The sequence below is a fragment of the Pleurodeles waltl genome, chromosome 3_1, assembly GCF_031143425.1.
Source record: "Pleurodeles waltl isolate 20211129_DDA chromosome 3_1, aPleWal1.hap1.20221129, whole genome shotgun sequence".
NCBI classification, from domain to species: Eukaryota; Metazoa; Chordata; class Amphibia; order Caudata; family Salamandridae; genus Pleurodeles; species Pleurodeles waltl.
Window position 1 is genome coordinate 1,984,590,788 of NC_090440.1, and position 20,453 is coordinate 1,984,611,240.

The window sequence follows — 20,453 nt, forward strand, 5'->3', positions numbered from 1 at the left end:
CTGGAAAAATTATATTGTTTTCAAGCTCTCGGTCAATTGTTCAGTCGCTTTTCAGATTTTGGAGGGAAATTATTTTGTTATAATGTTTGGATATGTTTTGCCTGTTGTGCCACAGTTCTAATGATACACCTTAAGATGTGCAATACCCTCATGTGCCTGGCTTATAGTGGGTACCATCTGTGCCCTTCAAAGCATTTCCAAAGGTTGGGAGAGGCTACTCCTCCCGAGCCCTTAACACCTATTTCCAAAGGGAGAGGGCATAACACCCTCTCTCAGAGGGAATCCTTTGTTCTGCCTTCCTGGGACTGGGCTGCCCAGACCCCAGGAGGGCAGAACCCTGTCTGAGGGTTGGCAGCAGCGGTAGCTGCAGTGAAAACCCCAGAGAGCTGGTTTGGCAGTACCCGGGGTCCATGCTGGAGCCCCGGGGATGCATGGGATTGGTACCCCAATACCATATTTGGCATGGGGGTGGCATTTCCATGATCTTAGACATGTTACATGGCCATATTCAGAGTTACCATTGTGAAGCTACATATAGGTATTGACCTATATGTAGTACATGAGTTTAATGGTGTCCCCTAACTCACAAAGTCCGGGGAAATTGCCCTGAACTATGTGGGGGAACCTTGGCTAGTGCCAGGGTGCCCTCACACTTAGTAACTTTGCACCTAACCTTCACCAAGTGAGTGTTAGGCATATAGGGGACTTATAAGTTACTTAAGTGCAGTGTAAAATGGCTGTGAAATAATGTGGACGTTCTTTCCCTCAGGCTGCAGTGGCAGTCCTGTGTAAGAATTGGTTGAGATCCCTATGGGTGGCAAAAGAAATGCTGCAGCCCATAGGGATCTCCTGGAACCCCAATACCCTGGGTACCTAGGTACCATATACTAGGGAATTATGAGGTTGTTCCAGTGTGCCAATTGGAATTGGTGAAAATGGTCACTAGCCTATAGTGACAAGTCAGAGACAGCATAAGCACTGAGGTTCTGGTTAGCAGAGCCTCAGTGACACAGTTAGTCACTACACAGGGACACACATTCAGGCCACAACTATGAGCACTGGGGTCCTGGCTAGCAGGATCCCAGTGAGACAGGCAAAAACAACTGAAATACAAGTGAAAATGGGGGTAACATGCCAGGCAAGATGGTACTTTTTTACAACACCCCCCCCCCCTAACGAGGGACAATAAGTCTAACCTTGCCCAGATGAGTCTTCATTGTCTAAGTGGAAATATCTGGAGAGTCCATCTGCATTGGAGTGGGTACTCCCAGGTCTATGTTCCAATGTATAGTCCATTCCCTATAGGGAGATGGAACACTTCAACAATTTAGGGTTTTCACCTTTCATTTGTTTAAGCCATAATAGAGGTTTGTGGTCTGTTTGAACAATAAAGTGAGTACCAAACAGGAATGGTCTCAACTTTTTTTCAGTGCCCAGACTACAGCAAAGGCCTCCCTCTCTATGGCAAACCAACGCTTTACTCTAGGGGTCAACCTCCTGCTGATAAAAGCGACAGGTTGATCTTGGCCCTCAGTGGTAAGCTGTGATAGAACTGCCCCTACCCCTAATTCAGAAGCATCAGTCTGGACTATGAATTTCTTGGAGTAGCAAGGGCTTTTTAGGACAGGTGCAGAGCACATGGCCTGTTTTAGCTAATCAAAAGCCTTTTGACAGCTAGCTGTCCACAATACCTTTTTAGGCATCTTCTTACTATTGAGGTCATTAAGAGGAGCTGCAATGGAGCCATAATTCTTAATGACCCTCCTGTAGTACCCTGTGAGGCCTAAGAAGGCTCTCACCTGGGTTTGACTTGTAGGGGGAGCCCATTCCATAATGGTCTGGATCGTCCCCTGCAGTGGTGCAATCTGTTCCCCCCTACCAGGTGGCCCAGATAAACCACTTCCCCCTGCCTTATCTGGCACTTTCAAGCCTTGATAGTGAGGCCTGCCTTTTGCAGGGCCTTCAAAACTTTCCATAGGTGGACCAGGTGATCATCCCAGGTGGAGGTAAAGACAGCTATATCATCTAGATATGCTGCACTAAAAGCTTCCAACCCTTGCACGACTGGGTTCACCAACCTTTGAAAAGTGGCAGGTGCATTTTTCAGACCAAAGGGCATAACAGTGAACTGATAGTGCCCTGTAATGGTGGAAAATGCTGTTTTGGGTTTAGCATCTTCTGACAACTTAATCTGCCAATAGCCTGCAGTTAAGTCAAAAGTGTTTAGATACTTGGCAGAAGCCAGTGTATCTAAGAGCTCATCTGCACTGGGTATAGGGTGAGCATCAGTTTTGGTTACCTGATTGAGTCCTCTATAGTCAACACAAAACCTAATTTCCTTTTTACCATCTTTACTGTGGGGATTTGGGACAAGCACCACTGGGCTAGCGCATGGGCTCTCTGAAGGTTCAATCACTCCTAGGTCAAGCATTTTCTGTACCTCTTGTTTTATGCAATCTCTGACATGGTCAGGCTGCCTATAAATCTTACTTTTGACAGGTAAAACTGTCTCCAGTGTTGATTGTATGCTCACACCAGGTACCTGTACCTGGGATCAGTGAGAAGAGGTCAGAGAATTGGCCTAGGAGATTTATACAGTTGTCCTTCTGCTCAGCAGTAAGGCAAACTGCAAGCTCCACTAAGCCATCAGCTTCAGTGGTGGAGAAGAGGCCAGGGAGAGGGTCACTTTCTTCTTCCTGCCCCTCATCAGTTGCCATGAGCAGGGTTAAGTCAGCCCTGTCATAGTAAGGTTTTAGGCGTCTGACATAGAGCACCCTAAGGGGACTCCTGGCAGTGCCCAGGTCTACCAAATAGGTGACCTCACCTTTCTGTTCAACAATGAGATGGGGTCCACTCCATTTGCCCTGGAGTGCTCTTGGGGCCACAGGCTCCAATACCCACACCTTCTGTCCTGGGTGGTACTGGGTCAGGACAGCCTTCTGGTCATGCCATTGCTTTTGGAGCTCTTGGCTGGCCTGAAGGTTTTTACTGGCCTTTTTCATGTACTCAGCCATTCTGGATTTTAGGCCAAGTACATAGTCCACAATGTCTTGCTTTGGAGCTTTTAAAGGTTGTTCCCAACACTCCTTCACAAGAGCAAGGGGACCTCTTACAGGGTGCCCAAAGAGGAGTTCAAAAGGGCTAAAGCCCACTCCTTTTTGGGGTACCTCCCTATAAGCAAAAAAAAGGCATGGCAACAGGACATCCCATCTCCTTCTGAGTTTTTCAGGGAGTCCCATAATCATACCTTTGAGAGTTTTATTAAACCTCTCAACCAGACCATTTGTCTGTGGATGATAAGGAGTAGTGAACTTGTAAGTTACACCACACTCCTTCCACATAGCTTTGAGGTATGCAAAAATGAAGTTACTACCTCTGTCTGACACCACTTCCTTAGGGAAAACCACTCTGGAAAAGATTCCTGGGAGGGCTTTTGCCACTGCAGGAGCTGTAGTGGTCCTTAAGGGTATGGCTTCAGGATACCTAGTGGCATGGTCCACTACCACAAGGATAAACCTAATGCCTGAAGCTGTTGGAGGGTCAAGGGGGCCAACTATGTCAACCCCTACCCTTTCAAAGGGCACCCAACCACAGGAAGTGGAATTAAGGGGGCCTTAGGTGTGCCACCAGTCTTGCCACTGGCCTGGCAGGTCACACAGGAGCGACAGAACTCCTTAGTGTCCTCTGACATGTGAGGCCAGTGAAACAATGGAACTAATCTGTCCCAAGTTTTACTCTGTCCCAAATGCCCAGCCAAAGGAATATCATGTGTAAGGTCAGAAGAAACTCCCTATACTGCAAAGGGATGACCAATCTCCTGGCAGCTCCAGGTTTAGGGTCCGTTGACTCAGTATAAAGGAGGTTATCTTCCCAATAGACCTTTCTATCAGTGATATCCCCATTCTGCTGCTTGACAGCTTGCTGTGTTAAACCCTCTAGTGTGGGACAGGTTTGCTGTGCCACACTCAGGTCTCCCCTAGCAGGCCCCCTGCACCCAAAAGCTCAGCAGTGTCTGCTGCCAGCTCATCTGGTGTAGGTTCTGCACAGGGAGAGGATTCCTCTTCCTCAAAAGGGGATTCTTCTGGAGAGGGAGGGATAGTGGGCAAGGATGTATCCTTTCTACCCTTAGCTTTTGGGAGCACTTGGTCCATTGTTTCAGGATCCAAGCTTCCCTGTTCTCTTTGCTTCTGGGCCTGAGCCCTTGTGAGAGCAAAGATATGCCCTGGAATGCCTAGCATGGCTGCATGAGCCCCAACTCCACATCAGCCCAAGCTGATGTCTCCAAATCATTGCCTAGTAAGCAGTCTACAGGTATATCAATGGCTACCACATCTTTCTTTGGACCAGTAACCCCCCCCCAGTTGAGATTCACAACAGCCATGGGGTGGCTAAGAGTGTTATGAGCATCAGTCACTTGGTACTGCTGACCAAGTAGGAGTTGATCAAGATGAACCAGTTTCTCAATCACCATAGTGACTCTGGCTCCTGTATCCCTGTAGGCCTCAACCACAACACCATTTATTAGGGGAAGTTGCTTGTACTTACCCATATTATGGGGACAAGCAACCAAGGTGGCAAAGTCAATACCACCATCAGAGACTAAAACAGCCTATGTGGTCTCTCTAACAAGACCAACCCCAACTACATTACTAATGGCGAGCACAGCTACACCCTTTGATTGGCTATTTGTAGTAGACTTCCCACCACCACTGCTATTACTAGGGGCACTAGAGGACGCAGTTGGGGTTCTGGTAGTGGGAGTTTTGGTGTTCTTCTTTGGACAAGTGGAGTCACTTGCCCTGTGGCCTTTACTCTTACATAAATAACACCATGGCTTCTTTTGGTTGTTAGAAGAGGATCTGGACCCACCTCCCCCAGAGGATTTTTGTGGCCCCGATGAAGACTCAGAATGTTTTTTATCTTTGTCCCCATCCTTGTCAGAAGACTTACCATCCTTCTTCTTGCCATCCTTGTCACCACCTATATGAACGTTTCTGTTCACTCTTTTATGACACATTTGTCTGCCTTCTTTCCCAGTTCTTGGGGATAGGTCAGATCTGAGTCTACCAAGTACTGATGTAACAAGTCAGACACACAACTATTCAAAATATGCTTTTAGGATTAGATTATATAGGCTTTCATAGTCAGTCACCTTACTGCCATGTAACCATCCCTCCAAGGCCTTCACTGAACAGTCTACAAAGTCTGTCCAGTCTTGAGAGGACTCTTTTCTGGTATCTCTGAACTTTATCCTGTATTGTTCAGTGGTTAAGCCAAATCCATCTAAGAGTGCATCTTTCAAAACTTTGTAGTTGGACTCACTTTCTCTGACAGTAAGGAGCCTATCCCTACCCTTACCAGTGAAAGATAGCCACAAGATAGCAGCCCACTGCCTTTGAGAGACCAACTGTTCTATACAGGCCCTCTCAAGTACCGCAATCCACTTCTTAAAGTCATCCCCCTTCTTGTAAGGGGGGACTATCTTGTGCATGTTTCTTGAATCTTGTTCTCTTACAGGATTGCTATCAAGAATACTGCTGCTGACCCCATGGGGAACTAACCCCAACTTCCGTCTCTCCCTCTCTACATCTAGAGATTCCTTGTCTAAGGCCAACTGCTGCTGTCTCAGCTTCAGTCTGGCCTCTTCCAACCTCAGCTTTCTGAGTTCCCTGTCTAGGGTGTTATCCTCAGGGTGGGAGGCTTGGAAATTCTGAGACACAGAGGAAATGTGGGAATGTGCACAAGTGGACCTTTCTTTAACTACCTGAACCCTAGTTACCTGGCCTTTTGGAGTGAAAGGTGTGTGACCCCCTCCCACTACCAGTGTAACTAGGTGGTTTGTCAGCTGACAGGTCTTTGGAGGAACCCTCCCCAGAGTCCTCAGGGCCCTCCCCTGATTCTTCCCGGGTACCCTCCTCCTCTACCTCCTGATCCTGAGATGGGCCAGACTGGTTCTGGTCACTTTCTAGGAAAAGGCCAAGGAGAAGATCTTTGGTAGGGTTCTTACCAATGCTTAAACTTCTTTCTATGCAGAGACCCCTCAAACATTTAAAGTTTAAACTACCATAGGTTGCCTGAACAACTGTGGGAGTGTGCTCTACTGCAGACATAGTTGTAAGAAAGAGTTTAAGATAGAGAGAAAAAAGTTTTTAGAACTTTTAAAGAAAGTTTTTAGAAAGTTTTTAGAAAGAGAGTTAAACTGTTTAGGTTAACGGTGTATCTTTTTAAGAATTTGGAATATGTTTTTCTTATGAAAAGCACCAATGACAAAGTGGTAAAGCAGTTACAAGTACTTATCCCACCACTGCACCACCAATGTAGGAGGCTGGCGTGGCTTATAGTGGGTACCTGATGGTACTTACACCTTGTGCCAGGTCCAGTTATCCTTTATTAGTAGATTAGTAGTGTTCTAGCAGCTTAGGCTGATAGAGGTAGCTATAGCAGAGTACCTTAGGCTTAACTAGGAGACGTGCAAAGCTCCTACTATACCACTTATATCATATACGAGTCCCCCTCCCGCCAGCCGTTTGTACCGCCATGAAAAGGCTGGCGGAAAGGGGAGTCGTGGGGCCCCTGGGTGCCCCTGCACTGCCGATGCCACTGGCATGGGCAGTGCAGGGGCCCTCTGCCACGGCCCGTGCAGCTTTTCACTGTCTGCTGTGCAGACAGTGAAAAGCGCGACTGGTGCAACTGCACCCTTCGCACAGCCGCAAGACTGCTGGCTCCATTTGGAGCCGGCTCCTGTGTTGCGGCCGTGATCCCCGCCGGCCCAGTGGGGATCTCCTAATGGCCGCGGCGGGAGTGTGGCCGCATTGGCGGCCGCCCGGCGGTCCAACCTTGGCAGGCGGCTTCAGCTGCCCGCCAAGGTTGTAATGACCCCTATGGGTGTCCAAGATACCCCACCTCAAGACCCTGAAAAGTAGGAGTAAAGTGACCCTACTTCCCCAGAAACACACTGAATGTGTGATAGGAGATTCTGCAAAGATCACAACAGACTGCAAAGCACTGAAGACAGATTCCTGGGCCTGAGGACCTGTAAAGGAAGGGGACCAAGTCCCAGAGTCACAAAAGTGTCCGGGGGGAGGAGCCCACTAAACCCCGGATGAACGTGCAAAATGGCTGCCTCTGGGTGGAAGAAGCTGAAGATTCTGCAACAATGGAAGATGCCAGGAACTTCTCCTTTGCACAGAAGATGTCCCACGGAGTGCTGGAGGATGCAGAGTTGTTTCTTTGGAAAAAGACCGCAAACAAGCCTTGCTAGTTGCAAAGGTCACGGCTAAATAAAAAGGGTGCTGCCTGGGCACAGAAAGGACCAGGATGTCGCGACTTGGAAGAGGAGACAGAGGGGGCCCTTAGCAACACAGAGAGCCCACGCACAAGAAGGCAGCACCTACAGAACTACTTGAATGTGGGTTCAAGAAAACTGAGCACAGCGGTCATCTCAACAATACAACAGAGGGTCCCACGAAGCCAGTGGACAACTCAGCGAGTTGAGCAATGCAGGTCGGAGTGCTGGGGACCTGGGCTGAGCTGTGCACGAAGGATTCCTTGCAAAAGTGCACAGAAGCCCTAGCAGCTGCAGTTCACACAGAACACATGATTACTGTCTGGAGAGAGGAAGCAAGGACTTAACGTCTCCAAATTTGGACAGTTGGACCACTGGACAGTCTGGGTCACTTGGGCCCACCACCTGTGTTCCAGGGGCCACGCTCGTCAGGATGAGAGGGGACCCAGAGTACTGGTGATGCTGAAGTTTGGTGCCTGCTGGAGGAGGGGGAAGATTCCGTCGACCCACGGAAGATTTCTTCTTGGCTTCCAGTGCGGGGTGAAGGCAGACAGCCCCCAGAGCATTCACCACCAGGAAACAGTTGAGAAAGCCGGCAGGATTAGGCGCTACAATGTCTGTGGTAGTCTTCTTGATACTTTGTTGCAGTTTTGCAGGCGTCCTGGAGCAGTCAGAGGTCGATCCTTGGCAGAAGTCAAAGAGGGAGATGCAGAGGAACTCTGATGAATTCTTGCACTTTGTTATCATAGGAAAAGCCCACAGGAGAGCCCCTAAATAGCCCTCATAGGAGGATTGGCCACCTATTGAGGTAAGCACCTATCAGGAGGGGTCTCTGACATCACCTGCTGGCACTGGCCACTCAGAGGCCTCAATTGTGCCATCACACCTCTGGATTCAAGATGGCAGAGGTCTGGGACACACTGGAGGAGCTCTGGGCACCACCCCTGGGGTGGTGATGGACAGGAGAGTGGTCACTCCCCTTTCCTTTGTCCAGTTTTGCTCCAGAGCAGGGGCTGGGGGTTCCCTGAACTGGTGTGGACTGGCTTATGCAAGGAGGGCACCATCTGTGCCCTTCAAAGCATTTCCAGAGGCTGGGAGAGGCTACTCCTCCCCAGCCTTTAACACCTATTTAAAAAGGGAGAGGGTGTAACACCCTCTCTCAGAGGAAATCCTTTGTTCTGCCTTCCTGGGACTGGGCTGCCCAGACCCCAGGAGGGCAGAACCCTGTCTGAGGGTTGGCAGCAGCGGTAGCTGCAGTGAAAACCCCAGAGAGCTGGTTTGGCAGTACCCGGGGTCCATGCTGGAGCCCCAGGGATGCATGGGATTGGCACCCCAATACCATATTTGGCATGGGGGACAATTCCATGATCTTAGACATGTTACATGGCCATATTCGGAGTTACCATTGTGAAGCTACATATAGGTATTGACCTATATGTAGTGCATGCGTGTAATGGTGTTCCTTGTACTCACAAAGTCCGGGGAAATTGCCCTTAACTATGTGGGGACACCTTGGCTGGTGCCAGGGTGCCCTCACACTTAGTAACTTTGCACCTAACCTTCACCAAGTGAGGGTTAGACATATAGGTGACTTATAAGTTACTTAAGTGCAGTGTAAAATGGCTGTGAAATAATGTGAACGTTATTTCACTCAGGCTGCAGTGGCAGTTCTGTGTAAGAATTGTCTGAGCTCCCTATGGGTGGCAAAAGAAATGCTGCAGCCTATAGGGATCTCCTGGAACCCCAATACCCTGGGTACCTAGGTACCATATACTAGGGAATTAAAAGGGTGTTCCAGTGTGCCAATTAGAATTGGTGAAAATGGTCTCTAGCCTATAGTGACAAATCAGAGAGAGCATAAGCACTGAGGTTCGGGTTAGCAGAGCCTCAGTGACACAGTTAGTCACTACACAGGGACACACATTCAGGCCACAACTATGAGCACTGGGGTCCTGGCTAGCAGGATCCCAGTTAGACAGGCAAAAACAACTGACATACAAGTAAAAATGGGGCTAACATGCCATGTAAGTTGGTACTTTCCTACACAGCCACGTCCAGCTCTATCTGGGGTTTATTGTTTTACGTTGAGGGGTGTTTCATAAAGTGAAAAAGATTAACACTGGGGTAGTCGCTTGGAACTAAAGTAAAGGGGCCCTTAGACTCAGTGCAAGATTACTAGCACAAAATGCAGGCCGAGGCTAAATGGGGACCAGATATGGTTTATGGCATGTGAACTCGCAAACATTTTCTGAGGGGCCAAAAAGTATGATCATGGCGGGACTCAGAGCTCCATTAACGCCAGTAGGATAGGGCAGTGGAGGGTGTAGGGTGGGCATAGGGAAGCAAAACATGATATGGTGTGGACAGTGAGTCTTGGAGTTATTTTGAGGGCTTAATTCCATGCTGCCCTCTAAATCTGATTTGTCAATAATGTGTTTTGCTGTAATTGATTCACTATCCCTTTACCTGGGAGTAAGCCTTCTCTTCTTGTTATCACTACCCTTGGCAAGTCTAGGGTACAAAGGGAGTAAGTTGATTTTTAAATTGAAATGAAATGGAATATCAGGCTGCACAACCTCCTCATGCCTTTAGTCTGTTATCTATGAATATTAGGCGTGCTTAGAAATAGGGTCAATTAAGGTAGTGAGTGCGAGAAAATATCTTTGACAAAGACTCCTCCAAGAAGATGTGCAATTCACTGATTTGGGTACACACAAGCATATAACCTCCACCTGTAGACATAGAACAGTGGGATGATTTTTGCCATGGCACAAGGAGATGTGCCACTTAATCCTGGCTTTGTCACTTTGTCAAAATATCCTGAGGGTGAGCTCTGCATTTAAAGTCTGGGCAAGTTTCACGGCACAATGGGATTTTTTTGGTGAGAGTAGTCCCTGAGTCTCACCATTAGAAACACTCACCCCCATTTGTAATGTAATTTGATTTTACCCATGAGGAGAGAACAGACAGTATTATGGTCTGTTCGGTAAAATATGGCGTAGAGAGAACTTTATGAATATTGAAACAAGATGCCCTACAGAATGATACTGATACTCCTTCTTCACTAAATTGTTTGAAGATAGACAAATTGTATCCCTCTATGCCTTTATCCACTTAATTGCCATTAAGTGATAGTAGTTTGTGATCCACTGAAGGCTCAAGCCAGTTGCCTGGCTCAGTCTCTGTCTCAGCTCAAGGTTCTCATGGATCCTCGAGCCCAAAACAAACTGAGCTTTCATGTGGTGTCTGTCTGCCACCCACACCCCGACAACATCCATCAAGAATTAAAGACATAGGATTAGTATCTGATATAAAACAAGAGTGGGAAAGAGATACCTATCTAGTTGCTCAATTCCACAATGTAAAACCAGAAAACTTAGGATCAGTCCCGGCTTCCACGCTTGACCACATTGTGCGATTCTAGACAATTGTTTTTTTCACTTTTCCTCCTTTTTTCATTATCACATTTCAGAGCAAATTGACATACATGAGTTCAGAATTTGCAGTGTACAACACCTTTTCATGTGTTTGATTCAATAAACTATAATTTTGTTCCACAAATAATACCAACCTAGGCCACCCAGAAGGTACACATGACAAGTGAATTGCCTCTTGGTTCACTACTGGCATTGTTGTCCCTGTGGGAAAGGCATGAATGTTTCTAAGTTCATGTTTGAAAACTAGCATTTTTAATAAGTTCCTCCAAATGTAGTGATATTATCTGATGTACTAAGGTGAAACGCTTCTGCATGTTAATAAAATACACTTTTTTAAATTTTGAAAATACATTACCATATTTCTACATGTTTGTTGCAATATGTCTTTAAAAATAAATATTCCTAATCATAAGTGGTGCAGGACACCTCCTTTGATTCTTTTCCTTTACTTCACTTAACATATAAATAAATGCTTACCCATTTGTTTAACATTCTTCTGAATATTAGGGTTCAGCCAAGTAAAGAGCAGCCCAGTGCTGCTGTCCACCAGGGGGCCACATTTATAGGCCAGGAGAGCCGCAAGTACCCCGGGCCGTACTTTGACAATTGCTGCTTTAAGCAATTCACTTATGACCAAGTGGTTGAAAATGCACCTAAAAGGGCACAGTTGACAAGCAGTTTAAAAAAAAAAAATTGGCAGGGATAGGCAATATTGTGGGACTGAAGTCAGTGTCCTAACTGGTTAGTAGAGCATTGGATGACAAATAAAGGGTGGACCATAGTAATGAACTGCCCAAAGAACAATGGAAAGTGACTGACATTTGTGTTCTGCGACCTATATTCAGTGACGCCACCAGAGAGATTGTGGACCATAATCACTGTATCTCAGTCGACAAGAATCCATGCAACAGTGTTCTACAGACATTTCAGATGTTGCATCAGGAATGGGGGGTATGCCTAAATATACACTGCTTGCAGAATCTGGGCTTGATTATAGCAGAACAGTTGAAGTAATAAAAGATTTTTGTAATCTGAAAAATGTAAAAAGCGATTTTCACAACGCTGGAAGTCTGTGCGCCAAAGTTAGCCACATATTTCAGCCCTGGTGACAGGTTTAGCTTGGACACAAACATGTAGAGGCCAGATGTCGGTCCACCAAAACGATTCGGGCCACCCGCCTCCATTAATTCAAGCTAATGGATATTCATCTTAAACATTTCAGGCTCATACACTGTCTATTGCTGGTAGCCACAAACTGAACTTCCTGCGTTCCAGTGAGGAAGATGGAAAAAAATCATTAGCATTGAGACTCCTCTGCGTAGTTAGAGGGGTTGGCACAGAAGTAATGGGCACATATGTGAATTAAAGAAGAAAGTCTATAAGGCTATCTGCAAGGACTCCACAAGATGTTTCCTATGAAGGCTACTGAAAATGTGGCAGCCCAGGCAACCATGTCCTCTCCAGTGAGAAAGATCTAATCCTATCTAACTCGCAACCATGTACCAGGAGATTGTAGAGCCTGTTTGGCAGAGGGGCATGATGAACGGTTCCAACGGCTGCCAACAAGTCCAACAAGATCAGCGCCCCAAAAGCTCAGACATTTATTTCCCCATTCCAGTTATTTAGGAACTCTGTTATGACTGAAACCTTAACAAAAACTGTCTGCAAGCCTACCTGAAGGGTAAGGAGTCTCAGTGAGGACTTCAGTTGTGAAATCTCTAGAATTTAAGCAATTTATCAGGCTTTCTCAGATTGGAAATCAGTCTGTAGACTGTCATATCAGTGAAATTCGGTGTTGATTACTTTAACAGTGGTAAAAACCTCGGGTCAGTCACTTGTCTATTGATCAGTAAAACCAATGTTTGGAAGATTCTTCTCACATTGGTACTTTTCCAATTATATAATTTTTAACAATCTCTTAGTTTTGTACTAGTGTTTTACTTTCACTAGTAGGTGTTATAGTGCCGCACAATATACAATATAATGGTACATCACTCTTAATTGCGAAGCATCCCATTTTACATATAGTAGGATCTGTACTCCATATTTGATATTCTTTCATGGTACTACAGATTGACTCGGGTGCAGTTACTTGGAAGCGCTTGGAAATCCACTGATGATGGGAATTTTTCAGAGGCGGTTAGATTCCAACTGGGTGTGATAAGACATAGCCCAGCGAATGGTTTTTAATTGCTGTTTAATCTCAAACCGCAATTCACTCGAGTGCTAACGTTGTCCTGCCTCGGAGCAAAGTGTACTAGATTTATTCCAATTGGAGACTAAATATAATGTGAAACATCATCATTTTCATTTAAAATTTTAATTTGAAGTTCAATTTTATACATAAGTGGGGTATCATTTACATGCAGCTAGAGATTTGAGTTCCTACACCATGTTGCTACTTACACCGCAGAAGTGTTTTGCAATCCACGTCCTGTAACTAGTTTACTTATCTTTTAAAAGAAAGTGATATTGAGTGGTGGCTAATCATGGAGTCTGGTTGGTTTTTTTTGCAGGCTTTCTAATTTAAACAGGCTCCCAATGCACTTTTTCATGCCATGAGTGGTATCCCATGGATATCAATTTACAAAAAAGCAAGCGGTAACGTTAGATCATGCACCCTTTGATATCTGATGGCATTACAGGAATGTACCCCTCCCTCTCCACTATCCCCCCTACCACCGCCACTCAGCGGCCTCCTGTTTGATGCCAATGAGGAAGGGAAAAGGCATAGAATGAAAACTTCACATAAAAAACAGGACTCTGTTGACTTTCTGGAATGCAGTTACCTTCATGACGTCAAAGGTCACAGGTCTGCAAAGGTGGTTCCAGGGTAACAAAAGACATCCAGCGATAGCAACCACTGCCATTGGCTCTCCCTAATTGACATCCATTAGGCATCTATGAGAATCACAAGGCTATCTGGTAATGAATTTATCAGACTGTTCTGATCACTTGACCCCTCAGTTTTATCTTTTATCTCTCACCAAAAATTGGCAAATCCGCCTCCCACCATTTCTCACTTCCGCTGCCTCAGTTACAGTTCAGGGAAAGATGCTTTCCCCAACAGCAGATCCATTCCGGCTCTGTAAGCAGGAAAGCTGTTAGACTGACCCAACGCCACCAAGATTGCCATTTGAGGCTCCTGGTACATAGGGCAGATCCTTCAATGCCATTCTAACTGGCTTTATTTTCGTGTCCTAGTTCCCCTTGTAAACCAAGGAAAAGTGCTCAAATGTCCAAAGAGCAATCTCCCAGCACTCCAGGGATATCGGTTTTTATTATTTCAGAAAACAGACCAACAGAGCCAGTGCGACGCGTCTGTCAGGGTACAAGGTATGGCTGACCTGCTGTCACGCTGGTCCCACTCTGCTCCCATCATGGAGAAGGAAGAAGGATGCTAGGGAGACGAAATGCCATCAACCTGTGGCCAATCCTTAAATTTCCTGGATGGCTGGAGTGCAAAGGTGGTGCCATTGCCATCCCAACCACACTACAGCTACTCCACCAAAGATAAAAGGTCTCCTTTAGTTGATGTGGTTGCTACACTATGCCCGGTTGATTTTTCTGCTAATTTGAGCAACACTGCAGGACTCCGTTCCTGCCTTTTCTGTTCATAGAAGTGCATCATTTGATTTAATTCAAAGCGTAAGGATTCAGAGTTAAATGTGCTTTTAAGGAGGTGGTCGGTGGGGGTCTTGTAGTGTGACCAGATGACCCAGGAAATTGCTCATAATTTAGAGGGAAACAGGCTATCCTGTGGGCAAACAGATGTCAGACGTTGACGTTGTATGCATGCCTATTTGGACAGATAGCAAAAAGGCTCTTTTTCCTTATATACACATTTGTCCCCATTGCTGACACACCACATGCACTCCAAAAAACGAAATCAGTTGTCGAGCGGTATCTAATAATAGCATGTGTTTTTTCCATGTTACAGGTACTTGAAGCCAGACGAGGACAAGAAATCGAAGCACAAGACGGCTGTAAAGAAGAAAACGTTAAATCCAGAGTTCAATGAGGTAATCTAAGGGTGCCGTCTCCGGCAGAGTGACAGAGCGTGGGCGCTGCCACAAAACAGCTCAGTACTGGCAAAGCAAGGGTCACACTGTAGGAAATTGGCTAATAAATCATATTTTCAGCTACCTGCAGGAATATCACAATCCATTAACCTTCTGTGTCCTAATTTAAATGCAGTCTCACAGGCACGCACGCGCTCGCACGCGCCCCCTCCCCCCCCCCCCCACACACACACACAGAGGAAGGAACACGCAACTACCTCCCCTCCACCCCATAGTCAGGTGCAGAGGAGCATACTATGGCACATTCCTAAAGACATTCACTATATGCCCATCAGTATTCACTCTATGCCCATCAGTATTCACACAGGTGCACTCAGAGAATCACACACAGGAACAAGCACATACCCAGAGCACGCACCTATACTACACTTGCACAGAAGCCCGCTCACATCCAATCATCAACCCCCCCACCCCAAAAAACGCTCCAAAGTGTTTGTTCCCAAAATATAGTGAAGTAAAGACAGTGCGAAAATGGGTTAAGGGTTTGGAATTAAGAGCCAAGGGTTAGGAATACTGAGCTACAGGGTTTGAGGTATAGGGCTTAGGCATTAATGGTTAAGGTAAAGATTTAAGGGTTTGAGATATAGGGATAATGGTTTGGTATATAGGGTAAGGGTTTGGGAATCAGAGGTGTAGGGTTTATTGTACAGAGTGTAGGGGCAGCTGTGAAGTTAGGGGTAAAGGGTGTAGGGTTAACATTTTGTGGGTTTAGAGGTAAAAGTTTGGGGTGCAGGATCAAATATTCAGAAATATTAGGAGAGTATTAAGGGAGTATTAAGTATATAGCCTGGGGGGACACCATCACCCAGGCAACACCATTGTGGAACTCCGAAAAACTAGACGCACTGGGGTCCAGGCCAGGCTTTGATAAATGGGACCTCACAGGTGTATCCAAGGTTGGGGACCATTGGGTACTGGGTGGGGGAGGGGGTGATCCCTTTTTCAGACCTACAAGGGATTACGATCTAGCAACCAGAGACCTTCTGCTATCTTCAAATCCACCATGCTCTCCAGGTGGAGATTCCCTGGGCTACTGACCTCCCTGAGTTGTCGCCCCTCGAGGACTGATTGCTGGATGAAAGCATGACCCAGAAAGAAAAATCCCTTACATACAGGAAATTGATCAATAAATCCCGTGACACACTTTCGCACCTATGTGCACATTGGAAGAGGGACTTGCGTGGCATCACAAATGATGAATGGCTGGAGGCCATGGCCTCCACCTGGGAAATGTCGGTCAGGGCAAGATTCTGATTGGTACAGCTCAGAATTCTTCATTGGTCCTACATCTCTTGCAACACATTGGTCAAAATGGGTAGGGGGGATGATTCCAAATGCCATAGACAGTGTGGGCAAAGGGTACCTTTTTTCACATATTCTTGGGCTGTCCACTGATTCAGTCCTTCTGAGAACTCGTGGTGATGTGCATGAACAAGATACAAAGATGTAACATGCCTCTCTGTACCAAGTAGTGTCGCCTGACCATGTGGGAAGCAATGGACCTAAACAGGGTGGACCAGACCTGGATGACATTGGGCATGGTAATCACTAAACACAATATTATTCTATCGCGGGGGCATACCAGTGCCAAAACTGTCCGACTGGAAAAGGGACATGGGCTGGTGGCATGATAGCTGAAAAAACGGTTTACGAAAGTAGAGGCTGCCCTGCAAATTGGGGGAAGGTTTGGGACAAATAGAATACATATAGAGGGAGTCCATGTGCCATTCCTACAACAGCAGTTACTGAGAGTGATAATCCCTAAATCAACACTTTATCATGGCATCGGGGAGGGATTGTCTGACAGTATTACCAACTTGTAATTCAATTGCTTAACCCCTTAGCTGCTGAGCCTTCTTCCACCCCTCCTCTCCCTCAACCCCTCAGTGCTGCGCCCTTTTTTGGCTATTTAGGGTAGCTTGGCTTAGACCTTCATACATTCCTGTCTACACAAGCTATCCACGCCAAATTTGTGTCCTTTTTTTCAAACATCCTAGGGATTCTAAAGGTACCCAGAGTTTGAGGGTTTCCCTGGAGGAGACCAAGAAATTAGCCAAAATACAGCTAAAATGTTTTTTTCAGAAAAAAATGGGAAAAAGGGGCTGCAGAAGAAAGCATGTGTTTTTTTCCCTAAACATAGCATCAACAAAGGGTCTGCAGTGCTAAAATCACCATCTTCCCAGCTTTCAGGAACAGGAAGACTTGAATCACAAAACTACACTTTCAACACAATTTTGCCATTTTAATGGGACATGCCCCATTTTGACTATTTTTTGTGCTTTCAGCCTCCTTCCAGTTAGTGACAGAAATGGGTGTGAAACCAATGATGGATCCTGGACAGCTAAACATTTCTGAAAAGTAGACACAATTCCGAATTCAGCAAGGTGTCATTTATGTAGACCCTTCAAGGTTTCCCTACAGAAAGTAGCAGCTAAAAGAAAACAATTGTTGAAATTGAGGTTAACAAAAGGGCCATTTCTGTCCACATTTTCTTCTATAACTTTTTCCAACATTTTGTAAAGCAATATATTGTTACGTCTGCTGTACTCTTCTGGTTGCGGGGATATATAGGGCTTCTAGGTTCATAAAAAACCCTAGGTGCCAAGAGCCAATAAATGAGCTGCACCTTGCAATAGGTTTTTATTGTATACCGGGTATACAGCAATTCATGTGGTGAAATATAAAGAGTCAAAAATAGGTATCAAGGAAACCTTTGTATTTCCAAAATGAGCACAAGATAAGGTGTTGAGAAGCAGTGGTTATTTGCACATCTCTGAATTATGGGGACCCCATACTAGCATGTGAATTACAGGGCATTTCTCAAGTAGACTTCTTTTTTACACTCAGTCTTATATTTGGAAGGAAAAAAATGTAGAGAAAGACAAGGGGCAATAACACTTGTTCTTATATTCTGTGTTCCCCCAAGTCTCCCGATAAAAGTAGTACCTCACATGTGTGGGTAGACATACTGGGGTGATTTGTGGGGCTCCCACCAGGTGCTGGTACCCAGAATCCTTGGCAAACCTCAAAAGCTGGAAAAAAAACACTTTTGCCACATATTTCGGTGCTACAAAGTTCTATAATCTGAGAGGAGCCACAAATTTCCTTCTACCCAGCATTCCCCCAAGTCTCCCGATAAAAATGGTCTCTCACTTGCCTGGGTAGGCCTAGTGCCCGTGACAGGAAATGCCCCAAAACACAACATGGACACATCACATTTTCCCAGAGAAGACTGACCTGTTTTTTGCAAAGTGCCTACGTGTAGATTTTGACCTCTACCTCAGCCGGCATCTAGGGAAACCTAGCAAACCTGTGCATTTTTTAAAACTAGACACCTAGGGGAATTCAGAATGGGGTGACTTGTAGGGGGATTTCGGTGCTGCAAAGTTCTGGGATCTGAGAGGAGCCACAAACTTCCTTCCACCCAGCATTCCCCTAAGTCTCCCGATAAAAATGGTACCTCATTTGTGTGGGTAGGCCTAGTGCTTGTGTCAGAAATGGATCACACAATGGTCAATGTTAGTCCTTACATGAGGGCAACTGTTGATCCTGGGGTGATCCATTCCTGACACAGGCACTAGGTACAAGCACTCAAGTGGAGTAGCGTTTTTATCAGGACATGTGGGGTAATACTGGGTGGTAGGAATGTTGTGGATACCAGCATATTCCTGTAGTTTGTGTGACAGAAATGCAAGAAAAAATAGAGTTTTTATTCAACATTTCACCTTTGCAGGGTATTCTGGGTAAGAAAACTTTGGGGAATCTACACAAGTCACACCATCGTGGACTCCCCCGGGTGTCTAGTTTCCAGAAATGTCCTGGTTTGGTAGGTTTCCCTATATGGCCGCCCAGCCCTGGTCCAAAAATGTAGGTGCCTGCCTTACAAAACCCGGTTATTTTGAGTTAGATAATTTTGATGTCTCCACAATACGATTTGGGCGGTGGAATTTGGGGCTGAACTAAATTGGGGAGCTCCAAAGACAGCAGTCTCTCTGTGCTTGCGCCACATGCACCTGCTCTGTTGGTTGGGCTAACCCTCTATTGTCCCGCTGCACAGACTGTGCTTGCGAAGGGACAGCAGGACTGTCCTCATCACCTCCCTCAGAATCACTGGAAGAGGAGTTGTCAGAAAAATCACTCTCAGAGTCTGGCCATTGTCCTATCCTTCAGATGCTGTCTCAGTATCTGCTGTCTCAGTCTCTGATCCTACGTCAGAGCTGTCCTCCATTACCCAAGTTAGGGCTTGAGCAGCAGTCGTCCAACGAGATACCATCTCTGCTACTGGCTAAACTCTCGCTCTAAAACACTAGCCTACGTAGACAGTCACAAAAGTTTGCTGGTGGGTCTGTATGTGTGATGCATGCAACAGTAAAGGCCAGTCACCTTACTTTCGCGTCTTCCCTCAATCAGCACGTTCTCTCGACACTAAAACAAAAACAAAATCGTCACAGTCTTTAGGGCCTCTGGCGCCCAGTCCAACAATCAGTATTGGTGCTTCCACTCCCATGACCTCGTCAGATTCCCTCACTACCACCCAGCAAAAATGCCCTTCATCTCTCCATAGCCGCCCTCACACATACATTTCATTTGTATTATAGCGCAGCGAACGGCTGGCCTTACTAATCCACTCAGCAATTTACATAAAATACAGATTTGATCTTTGCAGTAGGCATATAAACCTTCTGCGTTAGTTTATGGCATCAAAACTGCCACTAGACAAAAGTCAGATCCCTTTGTAGCAGAAACATAATCACAAGAGTTACTTGACTTTTTTATTGCTGCCTAAAAGCTACAGTTGAAACACATCAGTTGAAGTATGTGCATTGCTTTGAAGAAACAAGCTGCTCCTGTAAGAGAACTGGTCGCGAATATATATATATATAATACACACACACACACAAAGAGATCACTTTTATATGTGGGTGTGGTTTTCCTGGGGGCTGATCACACACATTGACAAAAGTGATCTCGTTCTCTCTCTCTCTCTCTCTCTCTCTCTCTCTCTATATATATATATATATATATATATATATATATATATATATATATAAAACATTTAGATAGATATACATATCTTCATGCAAGATGGCCCTCTCACAGCGCGCTCCTCAGTTGGTGCCTATGTCAAGGACGGGCTGATTCCTTTTTTTTCTTTCCTTGTCCTCATAATAGTCTGCATCAGCGATCAAGGGTCATCAACATGTGCCCCAAAGGGAACGACCCATCCAATTCGGTCAACACCAAAGGGCACATGTAACTTCTCCTTTCCCCATCCTGATCGGTTTTGGCAACCACACTAAACAAGTGTTTACCTGAGCCAGCCAGACTTGCGGGTTTAACCCCATGAAAACAATGACAACAAGGGGACTATAATCATCGGACTATACAAAAGAAAAATTACCACATTGCTGGGCATTTTCCCAGATAGCCCAACAATCATCTCTTTTGCCAAGGAGAACCATACGCTCCAAACTGCAAAAATAGTTTATAGATGCCAACCAGCCGGAGGCTGAAGGAGATGACAACAAAATCCACCTCAGGCAGATTTGCCGTCTAGCCAGAGCCAGAAGAATCAGCCAAAACATCAGTTGCTTATAACATCCAGGGAGCTTCGAATCCCATGTTGAACCGTGTGCTACTCCAAAAATT

At 45.8% G+C, this 20,453-nt stretch overlaps 1 protein-coding gene across 2 annotated transcripts in view; it reads left to right on the top strand.

Annotated features, from left to right (window-relative positions):
- Positions 1-20,453, top strand: part of DOC2B (double C2 domain beta) — a 1,627,913-nt gene that overhangs the window by 1,524,811 nt on the left and 82,649 nt on the right. For both annotated transcript variants that reach the window (XM_069226394.1, XM_069226395.1), the window contains one exon: positions 14,663-14,744. In XM_069226394.1, coding sequence (XP_069082495.1) covers positions 14,663-14,744 — 82 coding nt within the window. The remainder of the gene's footprint in view (positions 1-14,662; positions 14,745-20,453) is intronic.